Below are 22,568 nucleotides of genomic sequence, written 5' to 3'. Positions count from 1 at the left end.
GCCCAGTTGTTACTTCATCCTGAACTTGAGTTATACGATAATAAATCCTGACCTCTCCTTCACAGGAGATACACACCCAAACTGGAGGAGATGCAAACATGTTTACAATTGATGTCTTCTCTCTTTGGACTTGTTTTATGTTTCTCTGTGGTTCTTGTACTTTTGCATGTCACTACTTGTATTATGTTCTTTCCTATGTCTCTGTGGTTGTTTAGCCCCTTTAGCAGCTGATACACACTTGTTTTTTTCCTTTCTGTAGCCAATTTATATCTTTCTAGTGCTTTTACACCTTTCTACTCACTTTGTGTCTCTGGTTTTGTGTCTATGTGTAGCTATTTTGTATGGCTCTTTGTAGTAATTTGTGTCTCTTTTTAGTTGTTTTTGTAGCTGTTTGGATTTTTTTAAGGTTGTTTTGTGTCTTTTGTGACTGTTTTAAGTTTTGTTTTAGTCTGTAGCCATTTTATGTCTTTCTCTGCAGTCGTTCTGGTTATTTTTGTCCCCGTTTCAGGGACATTTTGGGCTTCGGCCTTGTATAAATCCAACATTACTGCAGTAGTAGATAAACACAGTGGCCTTTTCATGTCAACCTGCATTTGTTTTTTTTAGTGAGTTATAGCAAACAATATTTTATCATTTTTCTATTTAAATGTATTTTTAGAAACGTCGTTAAATTTACTTTATTTCTTTCTTTGTTACCAATCCGTTTCGCCGGTTCTGCGTAGACCAGCAGCGGTGATCGATTGCTTTGGGCTGCGGATTTCAGGAAGTTACCGTTTCTGTTTGCAGCTAACACGAGTTTCTGCTGGTAGTTGGAAAGAAATCAAACAAAAATGACCCAAACACAAAATGGAGCAGCGTTTGACGCCATCTCGGTCCACAACTTCTCCGAAAAGATTTTGGAGCAGGTCATACATTTCCACGTAATGAAGCTCAGCGGCGGGTTCTTCCTGTGGGTCGGTTCGAGCCCAGTTCTGTCCAACCTGGCAGTGTCAATGAGCAGCAGATTTGTAAGTAGGAGACACTTAAACGGCCTAGAGAGTGTGGTCCTGGAGTTTTTGGTCCCGTGGGGCCAATCATTTTAATGCCCTTGTAATTGTATTAAAAATCAGAATATTCAGTTCTATCTGGGCTCCGTTAGGTTCCGACCTATGGCCCCAAGACAGATGGCTGCAGTAAATACAGAATTATGTTGTTAGATGGACAGTGTGTCCATGGAGACTCTAAGGAAAGTGAGGATGCTTCCAAAAATAATCAGTGGTGGAAGATGTTTTTGGTAAAATAGCAAAGAAATAATAATAATACCATACAAAAGCATTGGCACAAAAACTACTTATAGTAGCAGTTGTAAAAGTATTCATTGTAAAGAACTGATTTTAGAGAATTTATACTGTTTTAATGGTCCTATGTTTGGATAATTGTAATTTGAAGTAGCTGAAAATAGCAACATTAGCAGAGACAAAACGTATACTTGCAGTGTCCAGTTATGAAGTAGCAGAACATAGAAATACTCAAGTAAACTAGAAATATTTCAAAAAGTACAGTACTTAGTTACTTTCCACCACATAAATAAACAATAAAAAGATATATGTATTATTTACCTTTGTTCAAAGTTCAGTAAACATTTTTTTAAATCTAAACATGTTGGACATGATGAGCATTTTCTTTGTCTTTTACAGTAATAAATGATTTTTTTCCCACAGTGTGATGATATTTGACAACTCCACCAAATAAATGCATCTTGATGATTGATTTAAATGATTTAAATTTAAAATGATATTTCCTCAATTATGTATTTCCCTGTCTGCAGGATTCCATGCCGCTATCTACTTTAGTCATTGGGGATCCATCCAACACTGCTCCAAATTCCTTGGCACAGAGATTAGGTAATGTGTAACTTCAGTATTTCAGTATTTCTCCCAAAGAGCAAAAGACAGTCAAAAAGCTGAGATCTTTTCAGTCATCAGTACTTGCTGTGTTTTAGATTTGGCCTGTGTTAAATGGTCTGTTGACAGAAAAGTCTTTTATTTTATTTGTTACAGCTTTGTCTTGAATTATTTGTATTAATTTCATTGTATTTCAGAGAGATTGTAGGTTATTTTAGTTTTTTTTTAAATATTTAATACAGCACATATATGTTTTAACCAAGCTTTGCTTTATTTAAAACATACAGAGAAAAAATGATCTTGGCTCTCCTGTTTCTGTATGTTCTGCAGCAAAGAAAACCAAAAAGCAAGTATTTGTGAGTTACAGTCTTCCAATGACAGACTCCAACCTCAGTCTTCTGGTGGAGGACAGAATCAAAAAGGAGCTGGAGCTTCATCCTGAACATTTTTGATCATTAACTGAACTTCTTTTGAAGAAGTAGAACAACTAACAGGTAGCTCCTTCTCCTGCTGTTCTTGTTCTGAACACACTCGTCCAGACTACACTCAATAACACAATAGCCACAAAACATCACATCACGTGTTCTTTTATTGACGTAATAAATTAAGTGGTTTATTATCAAAACATGTAGGCCTATGGCTTTTTGTACAAATGCATCATATTAAAAAAATAAAACTTAGAAAACAGCATTAGTGGTTGAGTTCTTTTGTTTTTTCTTCTAGTGTTTAACAGTTAAAAACATACAAACTACCAAACCAGACAGACTGCTCCAAATACGTGCTGAGTACTACAAATAATGTCAAAATTGAGGATGTTTGAATGTGTGGGTTCAGGTTTATTTGGACAAAATGGTTTATGGGATGATTTATCAATTCAGTGTGCTTTTATCCTAAAAAAAAGGTTGCTGATCCGTATATTATGAATTATGGCACATGAACACAGAGCTGTTATGCACTCCTAAGTGATACTTACGTAGTAAAGTGTTTAAATGTACACTAATCACAACTACACCAGGTCTATGCACACTATGATGCTCTATTCTATTCTTCACAAATGTTAATTTCAAAAAGCTGTAAAATATTGTGCTTTCTGGCTAGAGGTGCATATCCCAGGTGGAGGATTACAACATCACCACAGTACAGAGGACAAGGGCTGAGTTGGAGTGGAAATGTTTGCTAAGTAAGGAGGTATTTAAAGCAACAAACTTGGCCTTGGCAGCCTGACAAAATGAATACTATTTTTTTCTTAAGTTACATTCTCTGTTTTGGTAAAATAACAGAGCCCTCATGATAAAGCTGTTTACATGCTGAGATGCATCATAAGACATACACTACGACACCGATGTCCATCAGCTCTCACATATGTTTAACACAATCTGCCAAGGTCTCCGGCTGTTTGTCACATCAGACAACCATCATATACCCACATCACCTCTGAGGATAAAGTGCCACATTGGACTTTGAGTAAAAGGACCACAAATAAAAAAGGAAAAACACAATCTGTGTCCTTTCATGCAAAAAATAAGGAGTGGTAGTGGTTTAGCCAGGCCCTGGATCTCCAATGTGTTGGCTGTACATCACAAACACTTGATTGTGTGTCTGACATTTAGTGCAAAATATAAAGGAGTATAAGTTGCAGTGACATCCTCTTTCATGGAGTCAAAGCTATGAACAGAAAACTCACAGAGCACGCACTGTTGACAGCTACTCTACTGGACCATTTCTCTTTGCTTGCTTGCGTCTGCTTCTTGTACCTGTACGTAAATCGCTTACAACAGAGCGGACGCCAGTGCAAGAAAATCCCTAACACAACTGAAGTCTTTCATATTATTAAACACACACGGACTTCAGATAAAATTAGTCCAGTACATTATTTTTGGCAACTCCTGAATGAATCATAATCACTACCAACTACACAAAAATCACTGTCGTCGGCATCTCAACCAAGCATTCATCTGGTGACGAAGTACAAGTTCATTGACTGTTCAGTGAGGTTAATGTTGGAGCATTTACTGTGATGCTCACACGCCATTGGCTATGGCAGGGTTTCCTATGACCTCCCCACCAGTTGCCAGTGCGTATGAAGCAGGTACCGCTGCCAGAGCGGTGGCTGCTGCCACTGTAGCACCCCCAGTCATAGTGAGATGTAACGGCGTGTCGTGGACGCGGGAGTAGTCCCTGTCGGTCTTGGACAGTAGGAGGTGCTGCTCTCCCGGATGGAGCAGGGTCTGACGTGTAAAGGTCTCTCCATCAGCCAGGCTCTCTGGCAGGGGTTGGCCCCGTGGCTCAGGCAGCAGCAGCAGGCAGATGATGCACAGTAGGGTGCAGCAGGCGAAGATGACGTGATGCAGAAAGTAGCCCTTCTGATTGTGGAGCTCCATGATGGGGGCAGTGAGCATGCCAAAGCCGGCACTAGCCAGTACCAGACCCAGCCCCCCACCTCTGCACAGAGAGAGAGAGAAACAGCAGATAGGTATGTGTTATTGGCCTTTTACATGTAGCCTTGTTGTCACCTTTTCTATTATTATTATTATTAATGTTACAGTCTGTTAATTGGTTATTTTAACAGTTTATTTTTTACTGTTTTGACTCTTTTTCTTGTATTGTCTTTGCTTAGTACACCTTTTTATCAACTTTCAATCATCTGTAAAGCACTTTAAATTGCATTTATCTGTACGACAGGTGCCGTATAACTACGTCCAGCTACATCCCGCACTTTTTATAACTTTCGGAAACTAAAAATAAATCAGATGATTGATCAAAATGTGCAAAGGAGAGAGAGACAATGCTGCTTTTTAACTTCTCCCTTAATGTCTCTGCCATTGTTCACCCAGCTCCTTACATTACAACTGAACAGAGAGAGAGAGACAGTGTGGAAGGATTGACTTTTACCCCCCTTTTCTCTGGAACAACATGTAGAGAAAATAAATACTTTTGTCTTCGGTGCCTTAGCCCAACACTCTGTAACGACTACCACCGTTCTATAATATATATATATATATATATATATATATATATATATATATATATATATATATATATATATATATATATATATATATATATATATATATATATATATATATATATATATATAATAATAATAATAATCAATACTACAGTATTTACTGAATCGTCCTTTCTACTCACTTGTCAGGAAATAGCTCACCAACCAATAGAGCCAGTAAGCAAACGTTACTTTATACCAAATGCCATACTATGGTGACTCAGAGCTCAATGTTCTGTGCAATCACACTATAAGTCTAATGTGTTTAGTCTGAAAACATGAAGCATGAACCTGCCAGTGAGGATGGGTATACTTGTCATTTGTAGTTATGCACTTATTTACATAAAAATGACACAAATAGTTTCATAACAAATAAAAAAAGATGTCAGTGCAATTGTTTTTTTGGTTTCAGAACATGAAAGTGGTCGGACAAAGCTGCCTTCACATCCAGTGTCAGGAGGTTTGGAAAAATATCCAGCCTAAGTCATTGTCACAGCATTGCATGTTTGCACTCGTAAATCAAATGTACTGTTGTGTACCAACAGGACAAAAGATGCAGGCTTCTTTATTTTCTTTGTGAATTTAATTGTGTGTGTCAATGTTTGGCTCCCCTTAGCTTTAATTACAATAAGCCTAAAACAAAGATCAAAATAATATTTAATAATATTAAGTTAGTGCAAATGCTCCTTCATCAGAAATATAATCTACTTAATTTATCAATGGAGATGGAAACTTTTGCACTGACATAATTTTCATAATTTCCCAGAATTAGTAGGAATACTACGTAACTGAGATGTTCTGTGGGTCCACGATCACTGTCTCTCCAAATGTTCGTTATATTTGTTTATATAAACAAATATTAAATATTTATATAAATATTATAAATAATTTATATTAAATGTTTATATAAACATAAACATTTAATGCCGTTTTGGTTCCATTGCAGGGCACTGGTGTAATGCATTAAAGTTAACCCTGTAGAATTTAAATTCTCTAGTAAATTTGCACAATGTGAACAAAGTTTCCTGTGGGTGGTTGAAGCTGCAGGGGGCTAGAAATCGTCTGCTGTGCATCATCAGTTAGTGTCTGTACACATGTAAAGTACTGTGTATTTCTGATGGTCCAAGCTCACCTGATGACAGTGGGGGTAATTTCAGCACAGAAGAAAATGCTGAGTGTGCTGACAGCATGAGAGGAGAACATGCCGATGATGGAGAAGGCCACCGAGAATTTCCTGTTCAGGGTGTCTCGTAGAACTGGTCGACAAAGATGAAGGAAGTGTAAGCACGTCAATGACACACAACGACACACAACAACACAACACATACTGTCCCCGTACCTGTGTCGTGGCGAAGGCTGTACTTCCCAATCACTGGAATCCATTAGAGAGCAGCACAGGGGGGAGGACAAGAGGAAATAGAGCTCATCATTAGTCAGCACAAAGGGCAGCAGCACACTCCAAACAAGCAGAGTCGGAGAGCCATCATGAGAAAACTGAACACTGAAATAATGGCTACATACTGCAGATGAAGGTCAGAACGGGAATGCTGTTTCACTGACACAGGATTGCATTTCAACTTGTCCAATTGTATTTTAAGGATTGTAACTATGCTGGGCAGGTCTGGAAAGTTTAAAATATTCTTCAACATGCCAATTGAGCAAAGATCAAGAACAATACTGTTCAGTTCACTCTGGTGTTTTGTCCAAGTAGAGATTTTCTTTAGTAAAGTGCACTAGTTAAAATAAAAGCCTCATCTTATGTGAATTCATCTTCTAATGTCATGGAACAACTCTGGGACTAACAGGCCTCATCGCAAACAACAACACCCACACTGCTGCTTAATGCTACATGGCCCACAGTATGTAGCCATCAAGTTCAAACTAAAGCAAGATTTCCCGTTTTAAACAAGGCAGCAACAACATACAAACCTCTGTTAGGTTGATTAACAACCTAACAGAGTCAGTACTGAGTAGAAAATGTTTCTCCTAAAGTTTGTCAAGCTAATCTGGACTCCACATATGTTATTAATATTGTTCAAAATGCATGATTCCTTGTTGGAGTACATTTTAGAGTGTGTACTTTGTACTTCAGCTTGAGTAAAGAATTAGAAGTTGTACTCCCAATTGCAGTAGAGTACTTTCTTACTCCTGTTACCAGTTTCATGTTTAATGTCATCATGATTTGCTTTTGAACTTTTGATTTTTGTATTTTGCTTCTATTGATCCACCAGCTTCTTCACCTTAGCCAAGTGTTAGAAGGTTGACTGAAGTTTGCCCACAGTTTTTATGCACAAATCAAAAATGCGCACAAACGCTCATTTAACCCCCCTGTGTATTTTTCTCTGTGTGGTTACTCACAGTTGAGTAAACCCAGCTGCAATAGTGATGCCAGGGCTGTTATGATCATGAAGGTGAGCAGCCCCCCGCGGCGTCCCATCAACCCAACTGCAGGGCAAAGTGCCAGGCAGGTTGCCACGGCAATGCCAGCCATGGTGTAATAATCGGCGTGGCACATGGTGGTGGGCTGGGCCTCCGGGTCCATCATGCTCCGGGCGAAGCAGTGGTGGATCCCATAACCTGTGAGACTGCAGAAAGACACACAGAGAGACAGTAAGAGATGGGGAAAAGGGAGGCGGTACCTGAGACGTGTCTGCCCCGGACCGAGTGATGGTCACACTCACACGTCTTCATTTCTCTGTGGGGGACGAACTCACGTGTAATTCATGCTCTCTCTCACTTAATACTACGGATGTTTGCTGGGATTAGCAAAGGAAGTGTACAAGCACAACCACAAATGCAACACACTTACGAGTTGACACACAGCACCACAATGTTTTTCCACAGGTTCCTGGTGCTCATCATCTTGACAATGCAGGTCCTCTGGGGTTTCTTGTGCAGCTCCTGTTCCAGCTCTGGTAGGAAACATGAAACGCACACCTTGAGACCTTTCCTTTCAGAGGCTATTGAGAGACCAGCCACTAGGGGACCTGTAGCACTGAGAAGCTAATGTGCTGGGGACCTTTAGATACAGGACATGGCTCTGCCCACACTTATCATCCATCTGCCTGCTCGACCCCTTGGAGAGGCAAGAGCGACAGATCAAACCCCAAGGCAGAGCAAAGGACTGACTGCACAGTGGCTCAACATGCACTACTGGTCACAAGTAGTAGAACACCTCCATTTTTCCAGATCTTCTTGACTTTTAAGTACAGTACTAACAAGTCTAGATAAATGTTCTGTGAAATTAATTCCAAGACTGGAGGAAAATAATCATAGGAGTTTGTAAAAAACAAAAAATTTGAATAGTTAAAGTATATCACATATGTAATAACACAGACTAAACAGTTTAAGTAGATGTGACACCTGAAGTCATTGGATCAACTTTCAGGACAATAATTTGACTAGCATACTTACAGAAAGTCTTATTTTAATCCCACAATTTATACTTAAAGGTTTGTTTTTCTTGAAATGTATATTATTTTCAGCTTTTTTCACTACTGAGCACACTTACTTTTCAGAGACATTCAATCAGAGAAGTTCAACAATTTTTGCCTGATTAGTCAGTTTTTGCAGCTTGACATCACCTTGAGCTCTAGGCAAGTATGATCATTTTTGATGTGTTAATTAGATGAGAAATCTTTAAAATGTAATATTTTTTCCAGTTTAATGACCTTCTAGTTAGGATTTCCTAATCAACTTTGTGAAGGAATGCGTGTTTTATTAGATTGCAATTGAATTTCATCATGTGAGCAGGAGATGCTGCTTGAAGACTCAAACATCTGTGTGTGTGTGCGTGCGCAGGTCAGTGTCTTGTCTGTGGTCATTGCATGTTCATTTCATTAAACACTCAGAAGCAGCTGCAATAAAACATAGATGATGGATTGAAAAAAGGAGGTGCAACAGAAAAGTGGCAGCAAAAGGGATTTTGGATCATTCGTTGCTCTTATTGTCCTTGCTGAAATGATCCTCACCTGTCAGAACTCCATTGGGCTCCGTTGCCATGTCAACCTGGTTTTTCTTTGCAATGTGCAGCATCATGGCTTTGGACCGCCTGTATTGCTGGGTGGCCAGCAACCAGCGCAACGACTCAGGAAAAATCCTGCAGAGAATAAAGTTGGAGAGAACAAAGCAAAGCAGATGAGAACAGAGTAAATTGTGAAAAAATAGAAAATCAAGAAAACAACAGGAGAAAGACAGCATTGTTTGGGGAGCAGAGTGCCCTCAGAGTAATGCTCTGTGTACAAGCCGTTGCCTGGCTCAGTGCGAGAAGGATCTGCCCCCCTCCCCGCTGTGGATTTCCTCAGAGGGGGGGACTTACCAGATGTAGGGCAGCATCACAACGAACGGGCTGATTATGACTATCTGCAGGACTTGCCAGTCATCCCGGTCTGGCCAGTTACGGCACAGAGCGGCCACCCCTGGCATGAGCAGCTGCCCACCCACCATCAGAAAACTGGCCACCATGGTCATGGAGAAGCGCCAGCCTGGCAAACAAAGCTCAATCCCTGAAATAAAGAGACCAGGAGGAGTGTTGAGCTTCACAGAAAATACAGGTTCTTGCAGTGTTGGTGCATCAGAGGAGACTCAATTATTTATAAGATCTGTGTGTGGGGGTACAATCTTAAACTGGGGCCTTAATAGCCTGTAAAGAGTGTGATGTGTGTGTTTGTTTAAGCGTGGAGTATTAAATATCCTCTCTGAATTATTGAGGCCTCCTATTAGCGATTCTTCCCCTGAGAGAGCACTAGTTTGACCAAAGACCTTTTTATGAGCTTAGGATGGAACCTACTTCCACACTGTAATGGTACTTAATCCCCCCCCCAGCTCGGCTGCTGTCCCCTCCCATACTGCCTGTAACATGCTAGCGTCCAGATGGCCCGGCCCATATGGCAAGGTCTTTTTGAAGGTGACCATTGTCAGTAGCTGAGGAGGGAGGCGGGTGACTTGGGGGGCTCCCTAACCTGTCCTGTAGCTTGTTATTGTGGAGAAGAAGAGAAAGAGGGGGGCAGAGGGAAGACTGACAAGAGAAGAAAGTAGGGTGAGTTGGGCAGAATACCAATTAGTTTTTCCTCTAAATCCCATGAAAAAGTCTCTGAGTTCACCAGGAACTAGGGGAGGGGACACAGACGAACAATAGAGAAAGAAAAATGATAAAGAGGCAGGAAAAGGCAGGAAGTACTTTAGAGGTAACGTCTTCAAAAACCAGCTCCAGTTACACTGACCCATAATCCTTCACCCGCCTGCAGGTGTCTCTCACTGGAAACAGGCTTTAAAGACAATGAATAAGTAATGGGTCTAAGGTGAAAAGTGTAATTTCTGGTCTCTTATCACCACCCCGCTGTTACTCTACTGAGCAAGTCATTGTTTTCGTTTTGTTGTGGTTTTCAGTTCTAATGAACCCATGTCTGTCCAGTACCAAACAGCAGGAAGACAAAGTTACCAACTAGCTAGTAAACAAAGATGAGCATTTAGCTGCATATTTAGATTCACAGAAAGAAGCATGACTCAAGAAACGACTGAGCTCCCCAATATGTGCTGCATGTGTGCACAGGAAGCTGTGAGGTCACATTCAAATCAGTTTAATGGAAACACACATTAACATTAAGTGGTGCTGTCCACACGTCCTGTGATGCAGACTCAAAAGAACGAGGCTTCTCTTACCAACCAGTTAGAGAATTTCAACCATTTCCGCTTGATTATTACATTTTAATAACAGCACAACAAGTTGTTCAGCCTGGTTTGTCTGCTTTAGACTCTGTGGGCAGTTTGATCTGTAACGAGTCTTCGACACAGATTAAACTGGAATCTGCAATGAAAAGCTGCTACACTGAGAACAAACACATGTAGTGAAGAACTCTGCTGTCCCCTGTCTGTCTGTCTGTTGTCTCTGTGTTACCCTGTCCTCCACATCAATAGTATTGATTAGAGACACACACACACACTAGCAGGGACATATTGTTCCAGCTGAGTGGCAGAATGGTTCTTCTTGTGCTATCTGGTTCTGACCCTGATTATTGCTTTCAAGTCTTAATTCATGTCTTTAAAGGTAACATCCCAAGTCTTGAATTGCATAACCTGCAGAGACAGATGTTTGTCAACTTGGGGAAGCCATGGTTTATCATCACTGTGACCAGTGTTGGGGTTTTTCTTCTCTTCAAATAGATACCGTCTGCTGGACCAGGTCAAATCAGTCCAGGTAAAAGCAGGACGAAAGAGGTGAGTGATCATTTTCTGTGGGGTCGTGTTTAACTGTAACTTGTTGAAAACTCCTCCACAATGTAACATGTTGATGTGAAGAGGTTGTTCAGTTGGGGGAGAATCATCTATCGTCGTTTTAATGTTGACACAGCCTGGTTCAGTTCGTTCCTGTAGTGGAAACCTACCATAGCTTTGACTTATGTCCAAGCCTGCAGCTGCATCAGAAGCTGTCATAGTTTTTCCAGGACACAGCTGACAACAAGACATCCCTGTCACACCTCTTCACAGCTCTAGAGTTTATAGCTATGTTAGCTACACATTGAGCTTATGGCAGAGAGAGACGGGGAAGCTGCACGAATAGTTTAAGGTCTAATGAGAAGGTTTTGCTTTATGTTCACAGTAAAACGGCGTCTGCATTGAAACAAACTCCAAGCTGACTACAGCTGCCACTTTGCCAGCCTAGAGATGTGCCTTTAAATACCTTCTCTCCAAGAAACATAGTAGATAAAAATAGAATTTTCCAGAGTGGAATGGACCTAAGACTGTGATGAATGCACGATTACACTGCGTACTCTGTCTTCAAATGAAAAGAAAAGCAGGAGCGGTGGGAAGCTCCCACAGGACAGCCCTGAGGTAGGTGCTAAATTACAAAATAATAATAACATCCCAACACACACACACATTTACATTAGCAGAACAAACTGAAGCTTGCAGGCAGATACCCGAACGATGAGAGATTTCAAATGAGACTCGAGAACATATAATAAGTGAGGCTATGAGTGCTGGTAGTAATAAAATGGAGGGAGAAAGAGAGAGAACGGGATGAATGGGGCAGAGGGGAGTGGAGTGAAGCAGATGGTGGAAATGGAAAGAGAGCTGCTGGGTTTGGAAATAGAAATGTGCTACACTGACAATGACAGGATCAAAAGAGGGAGAGAAAAGGCAGGAGGAGTATATTTCTGTAGCACGATAGCCATGATACAGATGGATCAGTGGGACCACAGCGCATGTACACATGTAAACTTAATATACAACCATCCATGATGCAGTAGACATGTGTTACATGTGTGCTCCCTGCTGCTGCTGCTTATTTAACCCTCAGCAGTGTAACAGACGCTCACCCTACAGTAACAGTTTCAGGACAGTGGCTTGTTTTCTACGTAGTCCAGCACGTTCCATTTTAAATGAAGCACTGACTCTGTTGTTAAAATGCTCATGTAATCTGTAATGTGAGGGTGTTAACATCCATGAGGGCTGCAAACATCCAAGCCTGTTTATACCCACTTCCCCAAATTCAGCACAATGTCGCAGGCTGATGATCCTCAACATAACAGGACAGGGCCACCAAGCAATGAAATTTGAACATCTGCAGAAACAGTACAAACAGTGAATATTAAAAACCACTGTGTCTGTGAATTCATGAGTGTGAACACATGTCTATAAATGCGCTATTTTGTTTTCATCCTTATTTTTTTGAAGTAATTGTTCAAGTGAGGGAGGGGCCACAAAGTGTCTGTGCACAGCCCTAAGTACCAGTGACACTGACAAAATCCTGTGAACACACTCGTGATAGTAATCAGAGTAGAATTCATACAGGTTTGTGCTGTTAAAACAGATGTCAGGAGAATCTGACATGAAATGCTCACGCAAGCAAGTGAGCAAGTCCAGCTTTCACCCAAAATGGATGTGAAAATCTTCAAATTAAAGCTGAAAGTCTGTACTTTAGCCTGGTAGTGATTTTTCATTAGAAATCCAATGAAGCAAACTAAGAAAATGGGGATCGGCTGCACGGTTTGTGTCCTATAGGGTAGAAGATGTGTATCTTTGAAGAGTAAAGTAAAAGGTGAAATGAGTAGAGACAAATGTCACTTCAGAGTCTGCTCTGCGTGTAGTTTCAGTTTGTAATTTATAATGTTTGTAATGTCACAGAGTGACTTCACTCTTTTTGTGGATACCAGCCGATGACTCCTCCTACTTTGTGCATCCACACACCACAAATGCAACACAGCACATGCACTCTCACACATCCCACCCTCCTCTGAACAGGAACTGGACCCGTTACAGGTTTGACGAACAGGCTGCAGTAACTAGAGAAGGCGAGGGTGTGTCATGTGAAGTAGCCAACCTTGGCAGCAGGTACTGGAGCAGAGGAGGAAACGTGCTGGACTTACAGTAAGGCCACATATGTACCTGTGAGACAGAATTTTTAATTTTTATCAAGTCTCCAATGTGCCCAAATTAGTTTAAATGAATGTTTTAGCATTTAACTCAAAGCACTTAAACACAGCATCACAGGGCTGCTAACATGACTTTAGACTGTCTACTCTGCTACACATCTGCTTCACTTTTTACCCTACACCAGGTAATACTCAGGTGTTTTTCAATCTAAACTAAATAAATAAGTTAGAAAACTGTTGATATGTTCTGATTGGTCAGAAGAGCCTCAAAGACTTTAATAAGTAAAAATCTGTGCTGCTGCTAGCGATGTTCAGTGAGTCCGAGTCACATTTTGGAAATTTCTGCCAAATAATTCTTTCATAAAATCAGCTGAAGGTCTTTCTTTGTATCTTGGTCATGGTTATTGGAGCCTATAGGCTGGGAACTCTAACACCACAAGCTTTGACAGCATTTCTACTTGGCATAAACACTAACTCCTATTGTTTCACTGCACTTTTTATCCTTTTGGTGGTAGAAGCCAGTTTGTCATTTCTGCCCCTCTTCATATACAGTGTCATCGTCTTCATCTTCCTCAAAGACAAAACATCACTTTTGTTTCCTTTGCCTCTGTAAACTCAGCTCTCTAAGGGGTCCCTCAGCAGACTGCTCAGGGCGTCCATTTCGGTTTTTGGAAAAGCACTTGGGCTTCTGTTGGATTTATAAAGAACCCCTGCTGATAAAGACAAAGACACACAGACACAGATACTCATTCAAAGACCTGTGTCAGCCCATGCTTATAAACTGTAAAATGGTCGGAAAATCAAAACCAGACATTCTGAGGTGAATCGACCTGAAACAAACAAACAAAAAAGAGTAGGTTCCTCCTTTAACACGAAGAAGCCTTTTGTACCAAAATCAGTGCAAAGACAAGACTGTGGGGGGGGATAGGGACTGAATTCAACAATAACCTTTATCATGTTTCAAGGTATAAAAAAATAACTCTGAAGCTCTTAAACAATGTATGCTGGGAAGTCTACTATCGGGCTAACTTTAAATTATTTGACTTAATTTTTCTACATTTATTTATTCAACTTATAACTCAAAAGCCATGAATTCAGAACAACTTTTGAGGCAATATGACAAGACAACAAATTCACTTCATGCAAACCCACATTGATACACACACATCTCCTGAGTTTGTAGCAGCCCGACTATCAAAAGATACAAACATTTACTTGTTTACATTTATATTTGAGTCGTATGTATTTGTTTACAGGCAAGACTTGCCCTGTCCAACATTGCGGCAATACTAACGTGTGTTACGGCAGGCGATGCAGCACCTATGTATACTGTATATGAGTTCTGACAGTAAAAACTGTAATCAAAATTAAGATGTGAGGGTTTAGAGTGCAGGAATTATTCTTGCAAACACTTTCACTTTAAGATTTTGTGAGAGAATAAATCTCCCATGTAAATAGCCTCCTGTTTCTTCTCAGACACTGGAATAAATAAGCAGAATTAAGGACGGAGCGGAAATGGTGGGAACGAGTACTTACTGAGCACGTAGAGGGAGAGAGCGAGGCCCGCCAAGCAGAAACCCTCAAAGAAGCGCAAGGTGCTGAACATGGTGACGTTTACAGAGAAGGCGACGCTCAGACCAAACACGAGCATGAGAATCACGGAGAGAATCAACACCGGGTGTCGGCCAAACCTTACAAACAGAAAAGGACAGAGAAAGAAAGAGAGAAAAGCCCAGCAAAGGGTTTAGAAACTGTTACGACCGGAGAAAAGAAGCTCTTGATGTGCAGCAGAGCGAAAGAGGGGGTTCAGTAGGCCAGTGGGTAAGGTCAGACCTGAGGCCTGCACATTTCTTTACTCTGTTGCCATGGTTACTGATCCCAAACACAATGCAAGCACTTTTTTCCCACGAGGCAGTTCAGGCAGTTTGAATGCTGCAGACATGAGAACAATTAAATGAAGGGAATCACAGCTTCTAATAACCCAGTCACAAAAGAGTCTCTGGAGCTGCTTTCTACTAAAGAAATAACAGGAGACAACGGCGTCTGTGCATTACCAAGACCAACCGAGACAGTCTCTGGAAGGAGTGATACCTGTTGACTTTCAGGCTCCGTGGATGCTGATGTGTCTGCCTACACTGAAATATATCAACATAGATCCGATGCATTGGAATCAAATGTAGAACAGACATTTATGATCCCCAGATAATTTCGACTGACTCGCCAGAGCTCCCACCTGCTTCTGTAAGATCAACATGTGCTGCCTGCTCCTTTACCATTTCTCTTTTGTTCACCTTCTGGTACTAAAATAAGTGACACAACTAGCACAGCTTTATCAGCAGATGGTCCAGGTTTGTCCCAGTTTGTTGCTGTGGGAAAACTCGCAAGAGAAAGCAACCAAATGTGTGACCTGGTCTGCAGATGGACCGTGATCCAGTCAATATCCCTGCTCCCAATCCTGATGGAACAAGCGCACACTATCACTGGTTACTGGTTATGCAGGACTAAAGCTTCTGTTTTTGGCTGTAACCCTTAAAGATCCTTACAAAAGATGTTTCCATTATAACTGGTCATGGCCAAAAAGTCCTTCATCATAGCAAGCGTGTATTAAAACATTTAATAGACAGTAACCTTCAAGATTAGTCACATTTTTAAAAAAAATTCTTCCAAAGCTTCAGTGTTTATGGCCTCTTGTTCTTACTTTCCTTCCAGCTCAAGCTTTGGCCATTTTCTAAATCTTTTTACTCCCCCTACTCCCCACTGCCTCCATTATTGTCCAAAAAACACAGCAGAGATGTGATAATGGAAATCAGGAGCAACTGTGGAAAGAAGCCTCGAGTAATTATTTGGAATGAGGAACAATGTCACCCAATGGATCAGGCCAGTGTGTCTGACTCAACAACAACTGACTTTTGTCAACAGTCATTGAGCATATATACATATTGCAAATATATGTTAAAATGAATTCAATGAAATAAAGCTTTTTCCACAGTGCAAATTTACAGACACTAAACATAAGTTGAGACTGTTCATTGTTGAGTCTTTTGGACTTGGTTGTTAAAAATACAACACAAATTCCCAAAACGTCGGTTGGGACGATGTGTAAAATGTAAATAAAAACAGAATGCAATGATTTGCAAATGTCATCAACCCATATTTTATTCACAATGGAACAGAAACAACATATCAGATGTTGAAACTGAGACATTTTACATGACACATGACATGTCATCCATGACATTTCATGGAAAATATTAGCTAATTTTGAATTTGATGGCAGCAACACATCTCCAAAACATTGTAAGAGGGGCAACAAAATGCTGGAAAAAAACAAGTAAAACAAATGGAGGAACATTTGACAACTAATTAGCAACAAAGGAGCATTTAAGAGAGGCAAAGCCTCTCGAATGTAAAGATGGACAAAGGTTCACGAACCTGCAACAAACTGCATATAAATATTGTGGAACAACTTCATAAAAATGTTTGAAGATCCCACCATCTACAGTTTATAATATCATGAAAAGATACAGAGAATCAGGAGGAATCTCACAAGGGACAAGAACGAAGGTCAAAACTGGATGCATGTGATCTTTGAGTCCTCAGGCAGCACTGCATTAAAAACGGGCCTGATTCTCTTCTGGACATCACTGCATTGGCTCAGGAACACTTCCAGAAATCACTGTCTGTGAACATGATTTGCCGTGGCCCAAAGCTCATTTAAAATGGTCTGATGCAAAATGGAAAACTGTTCTGTGGTCAGATGATGCAAAAGTTTAAATACTGTTTGGAAACAATGGACACTGTGTCCTGCAGACTAAACAGGAGAGGGACCATCCAGCTAAAATCAGTGGACAGTTCAGTGCATCTCTGATGGTATGGGGGTCAATAGTGCCTATGCTGTGGGCAGCTTACACATCTGGAAAGGCTCCATCAATGCTGAAAAGTACATAGAGGTTTTACAGCCACATATGCTGCATCCAGAAAATGTTTATTTAAGGGAAGGCCTTTCATATTTCAGCAAGACAATGCTAAACTACATACTGCATCCATCACAACAGCATGGCTTCACAGGAGAAGAGTCTGGGTGCTGAACTGGCCTATCTGCAGTCCAAAGCTTTCAACAATACAAAACATTTGGTGCATCATAAAACAAACAAATATGCAGCAACAAAGGCCCACGACTGTTGAGCAGCTAGTATCCTGCATCAGACAAGAATGGAACAACATTCCACTGCTAAAACTCCAGCAACTGGTCTCCTCACTTTCCAGACATTTACAGACAGTTGTTAAAAGAAAAGGGGATGATACACAATGGTAAACATCACCCTGTTCCAACTTTTTTGATGGAAGAGGGTTGAAGAGAGATTTGTTGTTGCCATCAAATTCTAAATGTGCTAATATTTTCAATAAAATTGTAAAATGTTTCAACATCTCATATGTTGTTTATGTTTTATTGTGAATACAGTATGGGTTGATGAGATTTGCAAATCATTGCATTCTGTTTTTATTTACGTTTTATAGTAAATAATATAAAACATAGTCCCAACTTTTTTGGAATTAGGGTTGTACAATAACTTTAGAAAATGACTAAAGTTATACTTATTTAATAAGCTTTAGTTACACATTACAATAGATTACTGAAGACATCAGTGCCATTGAAAAGGCTTTAATAAGTAATTGCTGTGTGGCCTTTGTGAATCAGAGGAATAAATATAGCAGGTCAGACCTCTTCCAGTCCTCACTTGGGATCTAACTATAGTTTCAGGTGGACTAGAAAAACTGTAAACCCATCCTTTAATTCGCTGGTGTTAAGTAGGGTCACAGAGAAAACCCAGGCACACTCCACCACTGGTTTAGCAACATTTTAATGCACAGATGAGTCAGAAATCAAAAAGAAAGACTCACCAGGACCTGTCAGTGTGGCTGAAACATGGGTGGGTACTGATTCAGTGTTTCTGGTGATGAAGGATCAGTCCTGCAGTGAGGCTTTGGGGCTACCAAATCCTTAAATTCTCTGTTTGCAACGTCAAATAACTCCTGCTGCTCTTTTTTAGATAAAAGTGTGATGCTGGTTAGTGGCCCTGCCCAACATAGACACCGATCTGACCTGGGAGCAGTAACTCCAAAGTATCCCCTCCTTTAAACTGCACATTAAAGTCAGCACAAAGACTGCCTTCTCTTACCACGGCTATGGCTAGAACTTATCTGTCACAGAGACATGATCATTGTTACACTTTGTTTTCAGATTTGTCCAATGCTGGTACTGAAAGTTCAGGGTAGTGTTGAATAGGTCCAGCACATTGTACACAAGTAAAAAAGACCAATTTTAGCCTCCCTTAATTGCCTCAACCTAAATAACTACTAAACTAACTAAATCTCATTCTTATCCATCCACTTTCAGTTAGAGGCTTATTCATCCACCCCTCTGTCTCAGCTAATTTTATATGTACAGCAGGTCACGTGGACGTTCTCTCATGATTCCAAACTATACTTCGGTCATTCTGATGGTCCACGCTTGAGAACTTGGTCTATTCTGAACATGTGATCCTGTGAATGTTTGTCTGAGTCAAGCCTCTAAGATCAAACATAGTACAGGACTTGATGCAAATTTCAGATTTGTGGTTCTGGTCATCTGTAGTGAACATTCACATCTGTTTACCTTTGTTTTCTCTTCCACAGATGTTTGGTTAACCTGAGCTTTGGTTTTCTCCTGTTTTTTCTGGATTTCTTTGTAGCAGCGTTGTTGTTCCCACATTTCATCTGATGGTTTGGTGAGTAGGACACGATCATAACCTGCTCAAACCTACAAATCTAAGGTCCAAGCTGTGTTAAGCAGAACGATCCTTCACGGCTAACTAACACATTGTAGAAAGGCACAAAAGAGAAATGAAGAAGGCGGTGTACCAGTCAGCCATGACACCCATCACCAGGTAGCCAAATATGGAGCCCACCAGCAAAGAGAACTTGGCAGTGTGCACCTTCCAGGCAGAGTCACACACCAGCTTCCACTGAAACAGAGACAAAAACAAACAGACGAATGTTAGGCAGCATTCTTTAGAAAAGGCCTCAGCAGCTGGCCACGTGTAATGTGGCATCTTTCACCAGAAGTCGGTCAAACTCTGCTCGCTCTGTGACTTCCTGCCGATAATTCATGAAGGCAGATGAGTGTGCACACATCCAGCGAATGCTTCTGAAATATTCAAGTGTACATCTTAAAAAGAAGAGAGAAAATGCAAGCATGTGTGGAAATGTGGCAGTGTATCTATGAAAAGAGAAATCGATGGTTTTCGACTCTTCCCTCTAAGCACATGGGTCAGTGCACACAGTTTCAGCATCTGAATCTCAGCCAAGGATGAGTCGTGCTCTGTATAAGCACACAACCCCGGGAGTGTCTGCAAGAGCCCAGCAGTGCAACTCAGCAGTGTGTGAAAACAGTGTTGGTGTTTAACAGTGATTTACAGACGTCCCTGCTTAGTCTCCAGCTGAGCAGAGAGGTGAGAGCTGAAGGAGATGATCATTGGTTAGAGCTGATTGTAAAACGGCCAGAGGTGGTGAAACACAGTCGGTATGGGCTTATTATGGAAGGACGATTAGCACACACACACACTCACAGAGCCTGAGCTGGATGATTATTGAACTCATTGATTTTCAGTGACATGGAACTGTGAGCACATAGACATCCAAAGTTAAACTGCCTCCCTGTTCTCTGTGCAGTGTCTGTAGATTGTCTCTGCTAGAAGACCACCACTCAGGTCCAGATGTAAGACTACTCATCAAATAGGCACTTTATTTATTTATTTATTTATTTTTATCCCGTGAGTTCAGGGTCGCCACAGCGGATCACTGTCCGCATGTTGATTTGGCACAGTTTTTACGCTCCTTCCAGACGCAGCCCTCTCCAATTTTCTACCGGGCTTGGAACGGCACTGCACAGCTGGGGAGGGGAAACGGCTGTTGGGGGTTCAGTGTCAATAAAGGTGTTCAAGCTGGATTTTGATACAGGGCCCTGCCCAGAACTCACACAGGAGCCTTTAAATAAAAGCCACTTGACTTGACTTACTGTGGCAGTGATGCAGTGCAGAACGTTCCTAAATAAAGTCTTACAAAGCAGTAAATCTGCTTTCAGACCCCCTGGAATTCTGGACGGTTAAATACACTTCCTGTGATTACAAATGACACTGCTTCACTTCAGTTATTCACTAGTGATTAAGTTTGGTGCTTTATGTCATATTGTGATATAGAAATGTCATAAACGTTACTATTGTGGCACAGAAACACACACTGCTGGACAATCAGCTGAGGTCAGCTGTGCCGGTTCGTGGATCCGACTCTGTCCTGACATGATGATGAAAACATGAGGAGGTGAGGACGATTATGCTAAAGACTTTTTATTTTAAGAGCGGATCTGTTCGGAGCTACTCGTTACCTTGGTAACCACATTCTGACTGAGTCCCGTCTGCAGCTCCAGCTTCCACTCCTTGCAGGCGCACAGCATGCCGTTCCCGTCCCCCCGTCCCTCCCCCGTGCCGTTGCCTTTGAGTTGTAGCGCGGGCGTCCCTCCGGTGGGGGTGACAAACGTGGACGCCACGGTCCAATTAGTGTCGTTCGTGAAGGGTTGCACGCACGTGCCGTTGGGTTGTGCTAATAGGAAATAATCCGAAAACTGGCTAAAGCCGATGAACAACGCAGGCATCCAGGTCAGGACCACGAGCTGCTTCTGGTGTTTCCCGAATCCCCCCAGAGACGGCAGAACGAAGCCGTCGATGTGCGGGAGCAGCCGCGGCGCTGGGGGCTCCAGCGACCCGAAGCCGTTTTCGGGCGGGTGGTCCTGAGCCTCCGGGCGGCCGGCTGCCATCACGGCCGGCCACAAAGACAGCAGCTGGGCGCAACAGCGGGTGAAGCAGCGCCCCCGCTTTGCTGCCGCTAAGCCCTTTGACACAAAGGAATCCCAGAGCGCAGACAAATCCTGTATGTGGCAAACAAAAAGTCCTTTCCAAAAATAGCGCGCTCCGGTCCGTGCAGGCGGGCACGAGGCACCGAATCACCGAGCAGTCGCCCTCATGGCGAGAGGGCTCGAAGCGGCCAGTGGATGTCCGAGTGGAGAGGCTGTGTCAGGAGGAGAGGTCTGGACTCGGACAGGCAGACATTCTTACCACCAGCACGGGCTTTATATTCCATGAGCCGCACAGGGTCCATCCATATAGAGCCGAACAGGGCCAGGCCCGCTGCTTGGATCAAAGTCGAGCATGGAACTACATCCACAACGGCATCCACCAAACGTCTGCTGCTCCCTCATTCAGGAGCGCCACAGGTCTCGTACCTGTCCACACCGTGACCTCCAGGTGTTGTGCATCATCTAGTTCCTCAATCCCCGATTGTCCGAGCTCAGGCTCATCACCGGTCCAATTGGAGGCTACTGAGTGAAGAGGCGATGCTCGGTTTGTCGCCGTCTAGTCAATGGGACACGGTGCCAAAACGGGGCTTGGAGAAGACACGAAGGAGGGGGGTAAACCCCGCCCACCCTCGGTCGCGCTATGCTCTGCGATTGGAGAGCCTTCAAAGGGTGACTGCACCACTGACGGGCATCTGTAGGCAACAATGCTGCTCTTTGTGCAGCGTCTGTCCTCTCAACGAATGCGCAGCGCGCTGTAATCCCTCAGGCATTCACCGTCCCATCGATCCCAGATGATTTAAGGGGTGAAGATCAAGTGGGAATCCTGAATAATCCTGACCGGGTTTTTTGTGTGTGTGTGAGTGAGAGAGAGAGGATGCTTCGTGATGATGCGTTTGCTCAACGTCCCGCTGAGGCCGTTTTGCGTCATAGGCGTTTTTTCATAACCGACGTATAAATAGGTAGCATTAGTTACTGGTTTGAGGAGACAATGGGAGGATGTCAGGGTTTGGGGCTGATTTGCTGCCTGTCAACCGCGAGGGGGCGTTGGATGATCACTGGCAGCAGTTTGTCTCCTTTAAATTGGTCCGTCACCATAATGGATGACACGGTCCCACTGTGAGAGGGGATCGGATCTTTAAGGGTCTTTAAGAGCTGCGTCTGTGTGACCTTGAGTTTTCAGTTAGAGAAAGCTTGCAGCTTGTGAGAAGTGTGTGTGTGTGTGTGTGTGTGTGTGTGTGCCTGGCATGGAACTGGTAGTCAGGGTGCAGATGACACTGTAGCAATGAGGTGACAATTTGTATTCAGTTCTCACTCATCTCTCACCTCCTTTCTCTCCCTACTCCTCTTCTTCCTCCTCGGAGACTTATTTAGATTTAAGATGGAGGAGGAATGTGTGTGTTACTGTCTGCCAA

At 42.1% G+C, this 22,568-nt stretch overlaps 2 protein-coding genes across 3 annotated transcripts; one reads left to right on the top strand and one right to left on the bottom strand.

Annotated features, from left to right (window-relative positions):
* Positions 1-739: 739 nt before the first annotated feature.
* Positions 740-2,573, top strand: psmg4 (proteasome (prosome, macropain) assembly chaperone 4). The gene is made up of 3 exons (XM_067513934.1): positions 740-1,007; positions 1,808-1,883; positions 2,214-2,573. The coding sequence occupies exons 1-3, from the start codon at positions 831-833 to the stop codon at positions 2,333-2,335; spliced, it is 375 nt and encodes a 124-aa protein (XP_067370035.1). The 5' UTR covers positions 740-830; the 3' UTR covers positions 2,336-2,573.
* On the bottom strand, positions 2,455-22,499 carry LOC137131976 (solute carrier family 22 member 23). Of its 2 annotated transcripts, XM_067513921.1 has the most exons (10): positions 20,689-22,499; positions 19,167-19,270; positions 14,802-14,956; positions 9,209-9,395; positions 8,862-8,989; positions 7,700-7,802; positions 7,249-7,475; positions 6,230-6,262; positions 6,023-6,146; positions 2,455-4,325 (listed from the first exon to the last, which is right to left on the bottom strand). In XM_067513921.1, exons 1-10 carry the CDS (start codon positions 21,115-21,117, stop codon positions 3,905-3,907), a joined length of 1,911 nt encoding a protein of 636 aa, XP_067370022.1. In that variant the 5' UTR covers positions 21,118-22,499; the 3' UTR covers positions 2,455-3,904. The 2 variants fall into 2 exon arrangements, with proteins under 2 accessions (XP_067370022.1, XP_067370023.1); XM_067513922.1 differs by lacking the exons at positions 19,167-19,270; positions 20,689-22,499 and adding an exon at positions 18,922-19,160.
* Between the last annotated feature and the right edge of the window lie 69 nt (positions 22,500-22,568).

Source organism: Channa argus, chromosome 8 (genome assembly GCF_033026475.1).
Source record: "Channa argus isolate prfri chromosome 8, Channa argus male v1.0, whole genome shotgun sequence".
Classification (NCBI taxonomy): Eukaryota; Metazoa; Chordata; class Actinopteri; order Anabantiformes; family Channidae; genus Channa; species Channa argus.
Note: the sequence above shows the minus strand (reverse complement) of the source record. Positions and strands in the feature narration are given on the sequence as shown.

Coding starts and splice junctions, on each gene's coding strand:
- psmg4 (XM_067513934.1), top strand. CDS start 831: ATGACCCAAACACAAAATGGAGCAGCGTTTGACGCCATCTCGGTCCAC. Junction 1,008..1,807: donor TGTCAATGAGCAGCAGATTT/GTAAGTAGGAGA, acceptor CCCTGTCTGCAG/GATTCCATGCCGCTATCTAC. Junction 1,884..2,213: donor TTCCTTGGCACAGAGATTAG/GTAATGTGTAAC, acceptor TATGTTCTGCAG/CAAAGAAAACCAAAAAGCAA.
- LOC137131976 (XM_067513921.1), bottom strand. CDS start 21,117: ATGGCAGCCGGCCGCCCGGAGGCTCAGGACCACCCGCCCGAAAACGGC. Junction 7,476..7,699: donor GTGGTGCTGTGTGTCAACTC/GTAAGTGTGTTG, acceptor GTCTTTCTGCAG/TCTCACAGGTTATGGGATCC. Junction 4,326..6,022: donor ATTACCCCCACTGTCATCAG/GTGAGCTTGGAC, acceptor CTCTCTGTGCAG/AGGTGGGGGGCTGGGTCTGG.